This window comes from Clupea harengus, chromosome 24, assembly GCF_900700415.2.
Source record: "Clupea harengus chromosome 24, Ch_v2.0.2, whole genome shotgun sequence".
In the NCBI taxonomy this organism is placed as follows: domain Eukaryota; kingdom Metazoa; phylum Chordata; class Actinopteri; order Clupeiformes; family Clupeidae; genus Clupea; species Clupea harengus.
In genome coordinates, this window is record NC_045175.1 from 13,581,853 (window position 1) to 13,597,406 (window position 15,554).

The 15,554-nt window shown below is 44.0% G+C and overlaps 1 protein-coding gene across 1 annotated transcript; it reads left to right on the forward strand.

The window, feature by feature from the left end:
* The first annotated feature begins 223 nt into the window (after positions 1 to 223).
* LOC105891501 (GTPase IMAP family member 8-like) lies at positions 224 to 12,475 on the forward strand. The gene is made up of 4 exons (XM_031562007.2): positions 224 to 955; positions 10,375 to 11,214; positions 11,387 to 11,458; positions 11,671 to 12,475. The coding sequence occupies exons 1-4, from the start codon at positions 229 to 231 to the stop codon at positions 12,342 to 12,344; spliced, it is 2,313 nt and encodes a 770-aa protein (XP_031417867.2). The 5' UTR covers positions 224 to 228; the 3' UTR covers positions 12,345 to 12,475.
* Positions 12,476 to 15,554: the final 3,079 nt, after the last annotated feature.

A 15,554-nucleotide genomic window follows, 5' to 3' on the forward strand; every position in this document is an offset into this window, starting at 1 on the left:
GGAGGATCTTAGCCTATCCAGCTTAAAACACAGCAACACTTACTTTCATTTAATTTATGTGTGCTGAATTTAGGTACAAATGAATACATACATGGAAATAGCCACTCATCTCTTACTTACTTCTGCACCAGTATGTCTCTTTTCTTCATGTCCCTTGATTGATCATGAATTATATGTCAATTTAACCTTAAATGAGGAACAATAGCTTTCTACTGACTTATTAATAATATGCTGTTTCTAAATGCAGGTGATATTCCACATCCCTCAGAGGTGAGGATGGTGCTGCTGGGATGCAGAACTGCTGGGAAGAGTTCATCAGGAAACACCATCCTGGGCAGAGAGGAGTTTGACCTGAAGGGAAGAACAGCTCAGTGTGTGAAGAGACAGGGAGAAGTAGCAGGCAGACAGGTCACAGTAGTCGAGGCTCCAGGATGGTGGGGGAATGTCAACCTCGAAGACACTCCTGAGCTCACTAAACAGGAGATTGTGCTCAGTGTGTCTCTGTGTCCTCCAGGACCACATGCTGTCCTCCTGGTCATAGAAGTGGATTCATCCATCTCAAAAGACAAGGGTTACATATGGACAGAATACATTGAGCTTCTCAGTGAGAGTGTGTGGAGTAACACCATGGTGCTGTTCACTCGTGGAGACTGGCTGGAAGACACAACCATTGAGAAGCACATTGAGAGTGAGGGAGAGCATCTGAAAAGGCTGATTGAGAAATGTGGGAACAGATATCATGTCCTCAACAATGAAAATAGAGGTGATGATGCACAGGTTACACAGCTGTTGGAGAAAATTGAAAACATTTTCAAAGGAAACAGGGGCCATCACTTTGAGATGGACAGAAAGAGACTGGAGGAAACACAGGAAAAGAGGGAAAAAATGGAAGAGAGAGCAAAAGAGATGAAGATGAAGGTGGAGAAGCAAAGACAACACCTCCAGTCAACGAAGTGTGAGTTGCCTCGCATTTTAACCTATTTTGTTAATGCAATATTTTTATTTTCATCCAAAGTGTAAATGTACAAGTAGGATAAAAGAAGCTATGAACTTCATGGGAAAGATAAAGCAGTGTGTAATGGTATTAATTCAAAATGCAGGAAAGACATCCTCATAAACTCATTTAAAAGTGATATAAATGCTGTAACATTGTCAAAACCAATTTCACATATTTCACATATTTCACAATATTTCACATATTCTAACACCTATCAATGATAGAAAATTAAATTAATCAATTTCGTCTGCATATCAAATATTACATCCTGCAATTGGGGTTCAAAGTGGAACTCCGATGCAGACCAGCGCATGTTGGTGAGAAGCTCGATACTTACCTCTTGACACCGAGTTGAGCGTTTGAAAAGTAGATGTTTTAAAACACTGCTTCCGGGCGTCGTTTAATTCTACATGTCACGTGATTTTCCCTGACTGAAGCCTAAAAATGTTTCGAAAAGCAAAATATACCTGGTACTTCTGTCTTCACCAGTGCCTCCTTCCTTGTCTGTAGCCTAGACATTATTGGATGCGTTATCTGTGTTGTCAGTAAACTCCCAAAGCTGTTCATATTAATCGTATCTAAGGAGCAACTCTGGCAAGCATTGCGCCTCTTTGCAAACATTTAACACCCATCATTTAGACCTACCATAATATCAGCACAAAATTGCAGGACCCAAATATCGCCATCAAGCACTGGCAAGCACGGGACACTCGGAGCTCATACTCCCTACAGAAGTGCATCATGGGCAAGGGTGTCGCTAGGAGATGCAAACTTTCGGGGCTTACCCAGACTAAACAGAAACAGGGAGCCTAAAGACAGCCCATGGCATGCAGGGCCCATCGTCTGTCTGACTCACATGAACATTACCCCATCAATTAGACCACACTGCTTATCTACCAAAACACTAGGTCACACTATCACAGGACATGGACATATAGCAAACCTGACACACTGGGGGCCTCATTTACTAACATTGCGACCGCAGCTCAATCAGCGCCTTTGCCAAACCGCATATAGCGCACAGTATTTTGCATCCTATTTATCAAACAAGAAAACTCGTTGCGTCATCTGCGCCTAACACCGCCCACTAGTGTTATTTAGCGCTCCGCTAAAATAGGGAAGAAAGAGCCTGCATGTTCCACCATGGATGATGAGCTAAAATTGGAATTAGAGCTTTTGGTTCACGAGGTTACAGCAAACCAACCCGGGTAAATATAGAAACTCATAAATATTTCTCCGTTTAGCCCTTCCGTCCACATTAAAAGTTGTTAAACTTTCAATTCAATTCTGAATTATTTTATTGGTGAGCTGATTTGGGGAAATTAAACTTTTCAGCGAACATTGAGTTTCTGGGTTGCTATGGTTACCCCTCAGGGTGCCTGTGCAGCTTCGTATTAACGAGTTTATGTTCACAAGTTCATATTCACACATATTACACCAGAGTTAATCACACACAGGCAACTGCAAACTGTTAAGATGGTTCCCTAAGATAGAGATAGCTAATAGTTAATAGCCAGGTTAACTGCTCCATAGCATCCCGTTAAATAGTCTGGTAGGAATACACGACAGCCCTTACTTTAAAACGGCGTATTCCTGAACACTGAAAACCATGCTTTTCAAAAACGCTGCCCTAGGCAGATACATTTGAAAACTGGAGTTGTATCGTGGACAGGGGCAACTGAAGTTTTCAGACGTTCGGTTGGCATGGCACTAGGGGTAGCTTGCGCTCGAGAGGCTATAACGTCAAAATAAACATGGGAGGTGAAATTAATATGCTGCTCTGTCTCTACAATTTACTTAGTTTAGTTAGCGTACTTCGAGTACAAGTACTTTTCCTGAATAGATACGCCTTACTCCTGCGCAGAAGGCGAGCACTGTACTCGGTGTGCTTGAACTATGGGTGAAAATACAGTTTAAAGTTAACCATACAATGAGTGGCGATTCTGGGTGAAGCGTGGCCGAACAGCTAGCTGGTGGGACAATTTTGTATATGCCTATATTAAAAGATATATCAAATATAAACATTAAAAAAAAATAACATTTCTGATGTTTGTATTTTTCAAATCCTGTTAGTAAATGAGGCCCTGGGTGTGCAAAACACATTATACTTTAATTACGCTACGTGTAGTTTTTTGTCTTGCAAAATGTTACCTCACCAGCAAACCACAGATATAAACTTGCACTGCTTCAATCCAACTATGCGTGTTGTTTTTTGAAGGTTGATAGGTGAAAATTCACTCAAGTTACCTCATGACTCCAGAGTTGCATATAAGTATATTTATTAAACAACAACAACAACAGCTCGTTGGGCTCACCCACGTCCCGGTAGGTCGAAGAGAGGCACGGGCTCGCACTCAGAGAGAGAGGGAGCCCGGGCTTACTCCCAGACTGCAGCAGACGAGAGAGAAGCCATATTAAAAACATCACACAAGGTTTATATTAGGGCTGTCAATAGATAAAAAAAATGAACTAATTAATCCCACATTTTGAAATCGCGATTAAAAGTTTGTTTCTTTGCAATTCCTGCAAGCTTCTCATGTGTGTGCTGCCTTCCTGACCACCAATTTAGTGGACAGTCCCCCATCTGCAATTTTGGCTCCACTCTGTAACGGTCCAGAGCTTTGTCAATGGACTCCTTTTTCCTCTGAATCTGTATCAGCAGAGGCCAACAAGAAGGAAGACATCCTCTGCTTTTTTTTTTGCATCCTCTGTCTCTCTTGTCACAAGTTAAGAACGCATCCCACCTTTGTCCTCTAGCATCAAGTTGCGCAGTAAAGCCCACACCTCACCTCTTTCCTCTTTGGGGAGGAACTTCAAGTCCTTAAACCTGGGGTCACACAGTGTCGCAATTTTCAGCATCTTCAGATTGGTATTCTCTTTGCGATTGGCAAGGTCTGAATTAAAGGTGTCTTTTAATTTCACCACGTAGATGGGATCATCATCAGTTGACTCCATCACTTTGGACAGGTGGCACAAGGTAAGACCACTGAACAGGAAACATACTGCTCTCCTCCCAGTAGTTCAGTCACATATCTGTAATAAAAGGTGCAGGCATGTTTTAATAAGGGCCTTAAAACAATCACTCACACACACAGGACGGGGAAAGAGAGAATACTAGCAGAGTGGAAGCAAAAGTGGAGAGATATAGAGGGAGTATAGAGTAGAAAATAGGCCCCACTCAAAGAAAAAGACTGTCAGAGGGAGAGCACACACATAGCCTACAAAACTGAGGGACAGAGTACAGAGTAGTCCACACTCAGAAAACATTAGCAAAGGGAGAGTATAAGTAGACCTCCACATATGAACATGCACACATGCAAAAAAAACAGAGATGTGACATGAGAGAGAGAGAGAAAGAGAGAGTGGGGGTAGGCGACATCGAGTAGAGATATAGGCCCTATCTAAAAGAAAGGGAGAGCAGAGACACAGATGGAATGAGAGAAGTCGGGGAGAGGAGTAGCTTAGGCCACACACAGAAAATACTAGCAGAGGAAGAGAGTAAGTAGGCCTACACACACGAACATGCACGCGCGCGCACAAACACACAGTTCGAGGCAGACAAAAAAATGCACATGAGAGGACGGAAAGACTGGACTTGCCTGCATGGCAAGTAGCTGCTCCAACTTCTCCAGTTTAGCCAGCTCTGGTGCAGTCAACATCGAGATGTTGGTCTTGTGCTGAGCCATGGTGGCAGCAAGCGGACCCTTGTTTCGCTGGATCCGTTTGATCATCTCCAAGGCAGAATTCCACCGGGTGGCAACATTTTGAACTAGTGACTCTACCTGCTGTCCTTTCAACTGTGATGGTACTTTGCAGACTGTGTGCCGCGCAGGGGCACTATCAGTGCCTAAAGTGGTCAGTTTGCCTCTTATCTCCCATCTGTTTGAGACGTTGAGGAATTCCTCTGCACAGTTCTCCGCTGTATGTCGCGCCTCTGTTTTATTTACTTCTAATGCAAAAGATCTTAGTTTCCATTCATTGTCAATTAAATTAACTGTGACACCCAGGTAGTTGTCATTGCTGACTGACGTCCAGTGGTCACCAGTAAGGGCGACGCTGGCAGCTTGCTCGAGGAGCTGAGTTTGTTTTGCTCTCTCGCCGTTATACAATGAACGTATGTGAGACCCAATGGTGCCCCTCAACGGTAAATTGTACGAATTGTCCCCTGAAGCAATTTGAATTACCTCAGTCAGCCCACCGTCCTCAACTATGTTGATGGGCCGACAGTCATACTGCCAACGCGTTGGTATCATTTTCACTTATACCTCGTTTCCACCAAGGCCGTGCTGGTGCTGGAGCTGGTGCTGGAGCTGGTGCCAGTGCTGGAGCCGGTGCCGGTGCCTTTCAGCAGCGGCCTGCATTTCCACCGGTTCCAGTACCAAAACGGGACATGTTACTATGGTTACAATTGTGAGTTATTCACGAGTGGTCTTCTTCCAGCGAGAAGGCAAATTTTGATAAAACTTAAAACTTATGTTTATTTTTTTAATACCATGTATACGACCTAAAGTTAATGTTATTTTTACTTGGCCACGAGTGACAATGCAGTTCATGATGGGAGTTGACTACTACACTGATATATACTTACCAGTTGCCATAACAACTGTAGCAGTATCTCATGACACACGAACTTGCTTAGTCAAAAGCTATTTTTGTTTTCAAGTGGCATGTCTTCTACAGTACACACAATACAAAACCAGCACTACATTACGGTCTCAGTTAATGATGCAACTACGGGTTTTCTAAATTTCCTCACGTAGATCAAACGAGCAGGCAATGCAGCTCATGATGGGAGTTGACTAGCATAACAACTGTAGCAGTACCTCAAGACAGCTAGCAGCTAGTTAGCTAGCTGCTACACGAACTTGCTTAGTCAACAGCTAATTTAAAGTGTCATATCACACAAAAACAACAAGCCAGATTGAAAGAGTTAATGTATACTAGCCGCAGCTAGCCCAAAGGGCACCGGTGGAGGTGCGCCAGGCCTAGAGCCTAGCAGGTTTTACCACCTACCTGTTCACACTAATTGCAATTCTGGAGACAGTGACTACTGTGAATAGGGCAGTTGGAATCCAGGGAAGACTGGAGGGCAACCAGGAAAGACTGGTGACGGCAGGATAGACTGCACCGGGGGTGGCGGGCTAGTAACCCTACCCACCAGTTTTCCAAGCGGAAACACCCAAAAACTACTACGAAGACAACAAAGAAAAAACAGCCCGAGGGCCCTCCGAGAGGCGGGATGGAAGAAGGGCCCACCAGGACGGATACACCGGTAACGAATGCAAGGACAACGACCAATGATGTGAGGACTCTTAGGAAGTGCGGGTGCGGATGGGAGAAGGTAACAACACTCAGGGGGCTGCACATCCACATGGGGAAGATGAAGTGTGCAGGCAGGAGCCAGAAGCAAACTTGCGCTGCTCAGGCAGGTCAGACAAGTGGGATCCAAGGCCGGGTAAAAAACCACAGTGCCATCGGGCCCAATGTTGCAGAGGCAGGAGAGAAGGAGACGAGGGATGTGGATGTCCCCCAGGAGGTGACCCCTGACCCCTGCAGAGGGCAGTGGCAGTTTTCATCCCTAAAGAACAGAACTCCAAGACCATCGAACAGTTCAGGAGCATAGCCCTGCTGAATGTTGAGGGGAAGATCTTCTTCTCAGTCATGGCAAGAAGAATGACTTCCTACCTGATGGAGAATGGCTATATTGACACCAGCTGCCAGAAGGCCGGGATTCCAGGTTTCCCGGGGTGTGTGGAACATGCCACCATGATCTGGGAGCAGATCCAGATTGCCAAGAGGGAGAAGAAAGACCTGCATGTGGTTTGGCTAGATTTAGCCAACGCATATGGGTCAGTGCCACACAACCTCATAGCATTTGCCCTGGACTTCTTTTACATCCCACAGAGCATCAGGGCCATGGTGATGAGCTACTTCCAGGACTTGCACATGTGCTTCATGTTGCCAAATTCCACCACCATCTGGCAACAGCTGGAAGTGGGGATCGCGATGGGATGCTCCATCTCCCCCATCCTCTTCATCACAGCTTTTGAAGTGATCTTGATTGGAGCAAGACAGGTGGTGGGAGGAGCCACTAAGGAGTTACATGGATGACATTACATGCTTGCTCCAAACTGCTCCATGCACGTCCAGGCTCATGAAGAGGCTGGATGAGTTGATCACTTGGGCCAGGATGAAGTTCAAAGCTAAAAAGTCGAGGAGCCTTTCCTTGCGGAAAGGGGTGCTGAATGACAGGGTCACCTTTATAATCGGCGGAGAAAACATCCCACGCATTGCAGACCAGCCCATCCGAAGTCTTGGGAGGCAATATACAGCCAGCCTCTCAGACAAGGAAATAGGAAAGACCACCTTGCAGCAGCTCTCAGCAGGCCTGGCCAAAATCGACTCAAGCCAGTTACCTGGAAAGTACAAGGTGTGGTGTTTCAATTTCACACTGTACCCAAGGGTAATGTGGCCGCTGAAGCTGTGCGAAGTCACCTCGTCAGCCGTGAGCAAGATGGATGCAAAGACCAGCTCGTTCATCCGCAAATGGCTAGGACTCCCAAGGGGCCACTCATCGGCCAGCCTGTATGGAAAGAACACACTTCAGCTTCCCCTGAAATCTATCACCATAGGTTACAGGCAGGAGAAGGCAAGGCTGGTGATGGAGCTGAGGGAATCTACAGATGAGACCGTGAGGGACATGGAAGCCCGGGTGTTGACTGGGAGGCAGTGGAGGGCCGAGGAGGAGGTGCAGAAGGCAGTGGGCAGGCTGCAGCACCAGGAGATGGTGGGCAGAGTCCAAACAGGGCGCGCTGGCCTTGGATGGGGAGATCCGCCTATTCTGTGGTCCAGAGCTAGCAGGAAGGAGAGGAAGGATCTTGTTGTCTCGGAGGTGACAAAGATGGCAGAGGAAAAGTACAGGGTCAAGGCAGTGGCGCAGGGGCAGCAGGGACGCTGGACGACGTGGGAGGGGGTTGCGGGTCGGGTGGTGAGCTGGGCAGACTTCTGGAAACTGCCACAGGCTTGACTCAGTTTCCTCATCAGGGCAACCTACGACACTCTGCCCTCCCCCCGAAACCTCCAACAGTGGCTGGGCACGGAGCAGGCCTGTGACCTCTGTGGGACCATCAATGCTTCCCTACAACACACTCTGTCAGGTTGCAAGGCCACGCTATCCCAGGGCAGGTATGGATGGCGGCACGATCAGGTGCTGAGGAAACTAGCAGAGGTAGTGGAGGGGAAAAGGCAAGAGGCAAGCGCTGGGAGGCAGCCGGGGAGCCAGCAGAGGACCCATTTCCTTAGGGAAGGGGAAAAGGGGGACTGTCAGAAGGAGACCAGCATCCACCCTTTTGTTGCCAGGAGTGGAATGGAGAATGGAGGTGGACTTGGGCAGGCAGCTCCACTTTCCAGGGGAGATCTGCAGCACCACACTGAGGCCAGATGTGGTGCTGTGGGCCAGGACGGAGAGATCTGCGCTGCTTGTGGAGCTGACGGTGCCATGGGAGGAGGGGATGGAGGGAGCCCACGAAAGGAAGAGGGCAAAGTACTCTGACCTGGTTGCGGAGTGCAGGGAGAGCGGTTGGAGTACACGACTCTTTCCAGTGGAGGTTGGCACGAGGGGGTTTGTGGGAAGCTCAATGACTCGCCTACTTAAAGAGCTAGGGCTGAGGGGCAAGGAGCTACACAAAGCCACCAGAGAGCTGTCTGAGGAAGCAGAGAAGGCAAGTTTTTGACTTTGGTTAAGGAGGCGGGACAAGGCATGGGGAGCGAGCAACTCCTGAGAAAGGCTAGCTGCGGGGGGTGACTGGGAGACGTCCCTGTTTACTGCCCCGCCACCAGGAGATGTTCCGGGATAAGGGGCGAAACATCTGTGAAAGGTGGTCCCCGGCTGACGACCCCGCAGCTAGCCCAAAGGGCACCGGTGGAGGTGCGGCAGGCCTAGAGCCTAGCAGGTTTTACCACCTACCTGTTCACACTAACTAGGCAGACAAACCAACACATTTTGATGGATGAAAGCTTTCTTTATTATTTTTTATTTGTTTGTTATTTGGTCTGTTGTCCTTTTGAACCCCGCTATCTCCAATTCTCCACGTATTTCTTCATATATTTTAGCTTTCCTTACTGCCTTTTCAATTTTGTCTTGCATTTCTGTTGATGACCAAATCGCTATCAAGGTATTTATTTCATCCGTGGACCACTGCTGGATGTATTTTTCATTTATGTTTTCACCGTTCTCACTCATCATCTTGGTTGACGGGTGAAAAAAAATGGCGGCGAAAACTTTTGTTGCGGGTGGGATAGCCCCGCCCATAACCACTGTGACGTTAGTGGTGCCCGATTTTGGGCCCAGCAACTCCAGGGAGCCGTGCCGGTGCCGGGTTCTCAGCACCAGCACCAGCTAAATTTTGGTCGAAACGCGCAGAACTGGTGCCAGATAAGGCACCGGCACCGGCACCATGTCGGTGGAAACGAGGTATTACTGGTCTAGTTATTTTTCTAGAAAAGTCGTGGAGTGTTGATTGGCGACCATCTAACCTGGGCCTGCTTTCTGTTGGGTGCTTTGCTTTAAGGTAATACGTTAAAGCAAGTTGCTTCTGTGGTAGCTTAAATCAGCTCGACAAATGCTAAACACTACTTTGGTTTTGACAATTGTTCCGTCACTTTGTCTCTTAAAGTGAAACTCTCCGCCCAACCGCCCTCAGCTCTCTCCATCAATAACAACCGTCTCGGTCTCTCCTAGCCAACTGACTGCAGGCACGCGGCAGTTTTGTGTCAACAAGCAGCGGTCTCCTGGAATTTGTTTTTGTTTCTACGCTCAGGTGAGCAAGAGCTATACTTTTGTAGGTTCTTTAGTTAAGCCTTTTTGCTGTATTGAATGTTCTTCTGTGCTTTGGAAAGACCTCCTATGTTTGGATTACAACACTGTTGGATTTAACAATTTCGTTTGGACTATTATCTTTTGGAGTGATCTTCTCTGCTTTTGGAATCTACCTTTTGTGTTTGGATTATTACCGTCTTTAGACGTTTTTGACATTGCTCTGCATCTGGGTCTTTAATAGCCCACTGTGTAAATCGCTGGGTTACCGATCCAATATTTTAGTGCGTAAATATTAAATATTTTAGTGCGTTAATCGCGGCCAAAATAATCGCATAGATTAACGCGTTAACTATGACAGCCCAAATATATATATATATATATATATCGTCATATCGCACAGCCCCAGTCTTGTATTATTATAATAATAATAATAATTATTATTATTATTATTATTATTATTATTATTATCATTGAAACTGTGGTGATTTGTGACAAAAAATGTAAGCCAAATGAAAAACCCAATCTCTCGTGATAATGTTTCATGACCATGTTCCTACAGATCGTGATGAGCATCCTAAGCTGAGAGTGATGATGTTGGGGATGACAGGAAGTGGAATGAGTAAATCAGGAAACACCATCCTGGGCAGAGAGGCATTTAAGTCTGAAGCATCGGCTTTACCTGTGACCAAGTGCTGCGATAGTAAAAGTGGATTTGTGGAAGGACGAAACATCACTGTAATTGACACACCAGCAATCACAACAAGGAAGGCTGAATGGCTGTTGGAAAAGGTAGCCCCAGGACCCCATGTTTTCTTATTGGTGATTCCACTGCGTAGATTCACGGAAGAGGATGAAAAAGGAGTTAAGTGGATCGAGAGTTACTTTGGCGAGGAGGCCCTGAAGTTCACCATCGTCTTGTTCACTGGAGGAGACCAGCTAAATGGAAAACCATTTGAGGATTTTCTGCGTGAGAGCTCCAAACTCCAAGCTATTCTTGGTCATGTGGAGGGAAGATATCATGTCTTCGACAATAGCTTTCCAGAAGAACGTTGCCAGGTGAGGGGACTCATCAAGAAAATCGAACATGTACTGATCAGTAAACTGGGCTATGCCTACACACATGAAGAGCGGCAAAAGGTGAAGACGGATGTAAGACAAGAATATGAGAGAGAGAAAGAGAATGCAGAAAGAACAAGGATTCAAGAGCTGGAAAAGGTGAAGACGGCTGCAAGACAAAAATATGAGAGAGAGAAAGAGAATGCAGAAAGAACAAGGATTCAAGAGCTGGAAAAGATGAAGTCTGCTTTAATACATGAATATGAGAGAGAGAAAGAGAATGCAGAAAGAACAAGGATTCAAGAGGAGAAGAATATGAGAGACAACCAGGCATATAAAGCAGGTAATGTTTAAATACATTTGTCTGACTGATCTACATGCTAATGCTAAAATACAGCTATCTGACTGATCTACATGCTAATGCTAAAATACATCTATCTGACTGATCTACATGTTCATGTGCTAATATTTTACAATGACTGGATTTGTTTCTGTATTCACTAAAATAAATGCAGGTATTTGGATGTTGCTGATTATTCTGAGCGTCCTGACAGCACTTGCTCTCAGGTTCCATCACTATCCTGAAGGTACAACTAAGACTACATTTAACTATACTAACTTTGCATCTGACTAATTACAGACACTTACTTTACATCATCTGTTGCCTCAGATTCTGTTGCCTCAGCCTGAGCTGAGAGTGATGTCTCTGTGTGTGCATTGCTTAATGTGAAACCCAGTGTCCACTACTAAACCTTTCTGCTAAATGTCATGATAATATGTCATCACTGTGTTCCCTTAGATCCTGTTGAGCTTCCTGAGCTGAGAGTGATGATGTTGGGGAAGACTGGAACTGGAAAGAGTGCATCAGGAAACACCATCCTGGGCAGAGAGGCATTTAAGTCTGGAGTATCGCCTTTACCTGTGACCAAGTCCTGTGATAGTCAAAGTGGAGTTGTGGAAGGACGAAACATCACTGTAATTGACACACCAACAATCACAACAAGTAAGGCGTCATGTTTGTCGGAAAAGGTAGACCCAGGACCCCATGTTTTCTTATTGGTGATTCCACTGAGTAGATTCACAGAAGTGGACGGGACAGAAGTGAAATGGATCCAAAGCAACTTTGGCGAGGAGACCCTGAAGTTCACCATCATCTTGTTCACTGGAGGAGACCAGATGGAACAAGCAGACGCAGAGCAATTTCTGAATGAGAGCTCTAGACTTCAGACTCTGGTTAGTAGCACTGGTGGAGGATATCACATCTTTGATAATAAAACCCCCAGAGGGCATGGACAGGTCAAGGGGCTGCTGGAGAAGATAGAGCTGCTACTGAGAAAGAACACGGGTTACTCGTATTCCGATGGCCTGCATGAACAGGTGAAAACAGATGTAAGGGAGGAAGAGGAGAGAAGAGGAAGGGGAGAGGAAGACAAGAGAAGAGGAAGAGGAGAGGAAGAGGCTGAAAATTATTGAGGAGTTGAAAATCATAAGCAAGATTGATGATGCAAAAGCTACCTTGAATGAAATTAATGGGGTCCTCAAGGCTACAACAGAGCAGAGGGGGAATAAAACAGCTGAAAGTGAGGAAGAGGAGAAGAAGAGGAAGAGAAGGAAGAGGAGAGGAAGATAACAGAAAAGGAAGAAGAGAGGAAGAGAAGAGAAAAAGAAGAGGAAGAGAAGGAAGAGGAGAGGAAGATAAGAAAAGAGGAAGGGGAGATGAAGATAAGCAAAAAGGAAGATGAAGAGAAGGAAGAGGCTAAAAAATGTACCTTGGGTTATTGGCTGATATGTGTTTTTGGTTTCTTTTGTTGTTAAGTGTCTTGATTGGGTTTCATTGAATCATCACAGATCATCAAGGCTACATTTGTTTCACTGTGTACCTGCCTGAGGTTGTGGTTGGATTAATTGTATTTTGATTCATTCTTATTATTGGAAATGCATATGAATAACACTGAGGAAATGACATCGACTACAAAACCCAGGAAAGAAAGTAAGACCAAGATCAGCCGTAAAACAGATATCATCTACTGAACTTATTCACCATCAGAAGCACCTCCACTGAAAAGCGGAACTGGTTTCCAATCAAGAGACTTTCTAACATTGCATAATGTGGATTTTCATCTCTCTATTACTTAATGGTTAAAATGAACATTTATGAGCAAATTTTGTAATAATCACTCATTTGGTTGTTATTTGAATTTGCTGTTGCATGTGAAGTAGGCTATTGATTAACTTTTTTCCATAGAACAATTAGATGAGCTTTGCCAGCCTCCACCTTTTGAACTTTGGAAAATGTTTTTTTTTATGTACATATGTAGTTGTTTAATGTGTATGAATGTGTTCTGCATGACCAAAGACAAAACAAATGTTTTCTTTGGAGTGAGATAGGTCAAGCTAATCCAATATGAACCAAAGCAGGACAAACACACTCACACACACACACACACACACACACGCACTCAATATTTGCAGTTAATGATTGAGAGACTTTCTGCTGTCATTCTGTTTTTTTTTCTGTTTTTTTCTTGTTCTTCTTGTAATAATCATTAATGTCATTGAATTTGCTGTTGCATGTGAAGTAGGCTATTGATGAACTTTTATACATGGTACTGTTGGATGAGCATTTCCAGCGTGCACCTTTTTAATATAGCTTTCACTGTGGAAAAGTTCAAAACTTTCAATACTTTCAATTGATTATTTTCAGTGTTTTATTTCAGTATTATCAGTATTATTCTGTTATGTTATATTCATTTTATACAACTTTTATCCATAGTGCAGTGAGATGAGCATTGCCAGCCTGCAATTAAGCTTAGTTTTCCCTCTGTAAAAGGTCAAATACTTTCTATACTTTCAATTCAGGATTGAGATCATTTCTGCTGTCATTCAATGAGCTTTAAGTAGATTCATTGACTGACTGATTTGATTGACAGTATTTTTTTTGTATTATCAGTATTATTCAGTATTTTTTATTTTATGTACATATAGTTTACTATTGAACCAAAAACTAGAATTATGTGAAGTACGTTTGCCTTTGTGATATTTGCGTCTTAAAGCTTTGATGATCATGAACAGAGTAGGCAACTCAGCTGCACCCCCATGGTTTGTCCAGGTCTACTGTTGGTCTCACCCACTGCATTCAGCCAATGGGCTCAGTCTTCAGGAAGATGAAGGAAGGACACTCCCAGTCATGTACTTTTAAACAACTGCTGTATTTCTCTTGTGTTTTATTTTTACACTGTATTTTTCAAAAAAATGTTTTACCTTGCCAACTCTGGTCTCTACGTGGAGGAAACAGATTTCTAACTTTTCTAATATTGCATTTTGTGTATTTTCATCTCTATTACTTTTTAATTTTGAGCCATTATTATAATAACCATTACTTTTGTTGTTATTTTAATTTGCTGTTGCATGTAAAGTGTGCTATTAATTAAGTTTTATCCATAGAACAGTTAGATGAGCTCTGCCATCCTGCCCCTTTTGAACCTTTCACTGAGGAAAAGTTCAAAAATACTTTCAATACTTTAAATTCATGATTGATAGAATTTCTGCTGTCATTTATTGAGCTTTCAGTCGTTTGATTGACTGACTCTGTATTCTTTTTGTATGTACATATATAGTTGTGTATGGTTCTTCAAAGTGTTTGAATGTGTTCTGCATGACCAAAGACTAGAAGAATGTTTGCCTTTGTGATATGAGTCTTAAAGTTTTGATGAGGCAATGGGCTCAGTCTTCAGGGAGAAGGAGAGGAAGAACACTTCCAGTCACATAGTTTTGGAACAACTGCTGTATATTTATCATGTTTTATTTGTACATTGTGTTTTTCAAATAAATGTTTTACCTTCAACTCTGGTCTCTGTCTCTACCTGGAGGGACCAGTGTGATAGGTCAAGCTAATTCAATCTGATGCAAAGCAGGTCACACACACACACACATAAACACACACATACCGTAAATCCTCAAATAAAGACCAGGATTCAATTAGAGGCCGGGCTTCAGATAGTAGCCGGGGGCGTGGTCGATTCAGACAAATACAGGCCGGGGGTAAAATAAGGTACCGGTAGCCTATTTTACTGTAGCCTACCAGCATCAGTCCATCAGCATAAAGCAGACATCACAACTTAATTGAATGCATTTCATAAATACATGTTCTCCTCATGTTTAATGTTGTTGGCTTATTTCATGGGCTGTTTGCAATAAAAAAATAAATGTTTCAGCCTACTAGGTGAATTTGTTATTATACAGTTACTTGCCAAAACAATAGAAGACATTCCTCCAAAATACCCCTTTTTAATGATTTTTTTGCCATTTTGTGATTTCCGCTAAGAAAAAATAGTTCTGCAGGCTTTAAAGTTCCAGGTGTTGCGTAGCAACCCATTACTTGCTGACTTCAAGTTACAATGACTTTCCGCTACGTCAAATGACCAGACTACTTGCGGAATGATATGAAAGATGTGAATTAGAAGCACAAAACCCGTTGCCAATGACAGCGATCATTAACTTTTCGCAGTGGTGAATATCATGAAATTACAGACCTGCGAACGTTGCAATGCCCCATTAAAATCCACTGAACTTTTTGGAACATTCTGAAGAGCCGTAAAATAAGTAAGAAATAAAGGCCTGCCCCTAATACAAGCCTGCCCCAAAGGCCGGTGCGCTGTGCAGCCTAAGTAAATAAAAGACCCC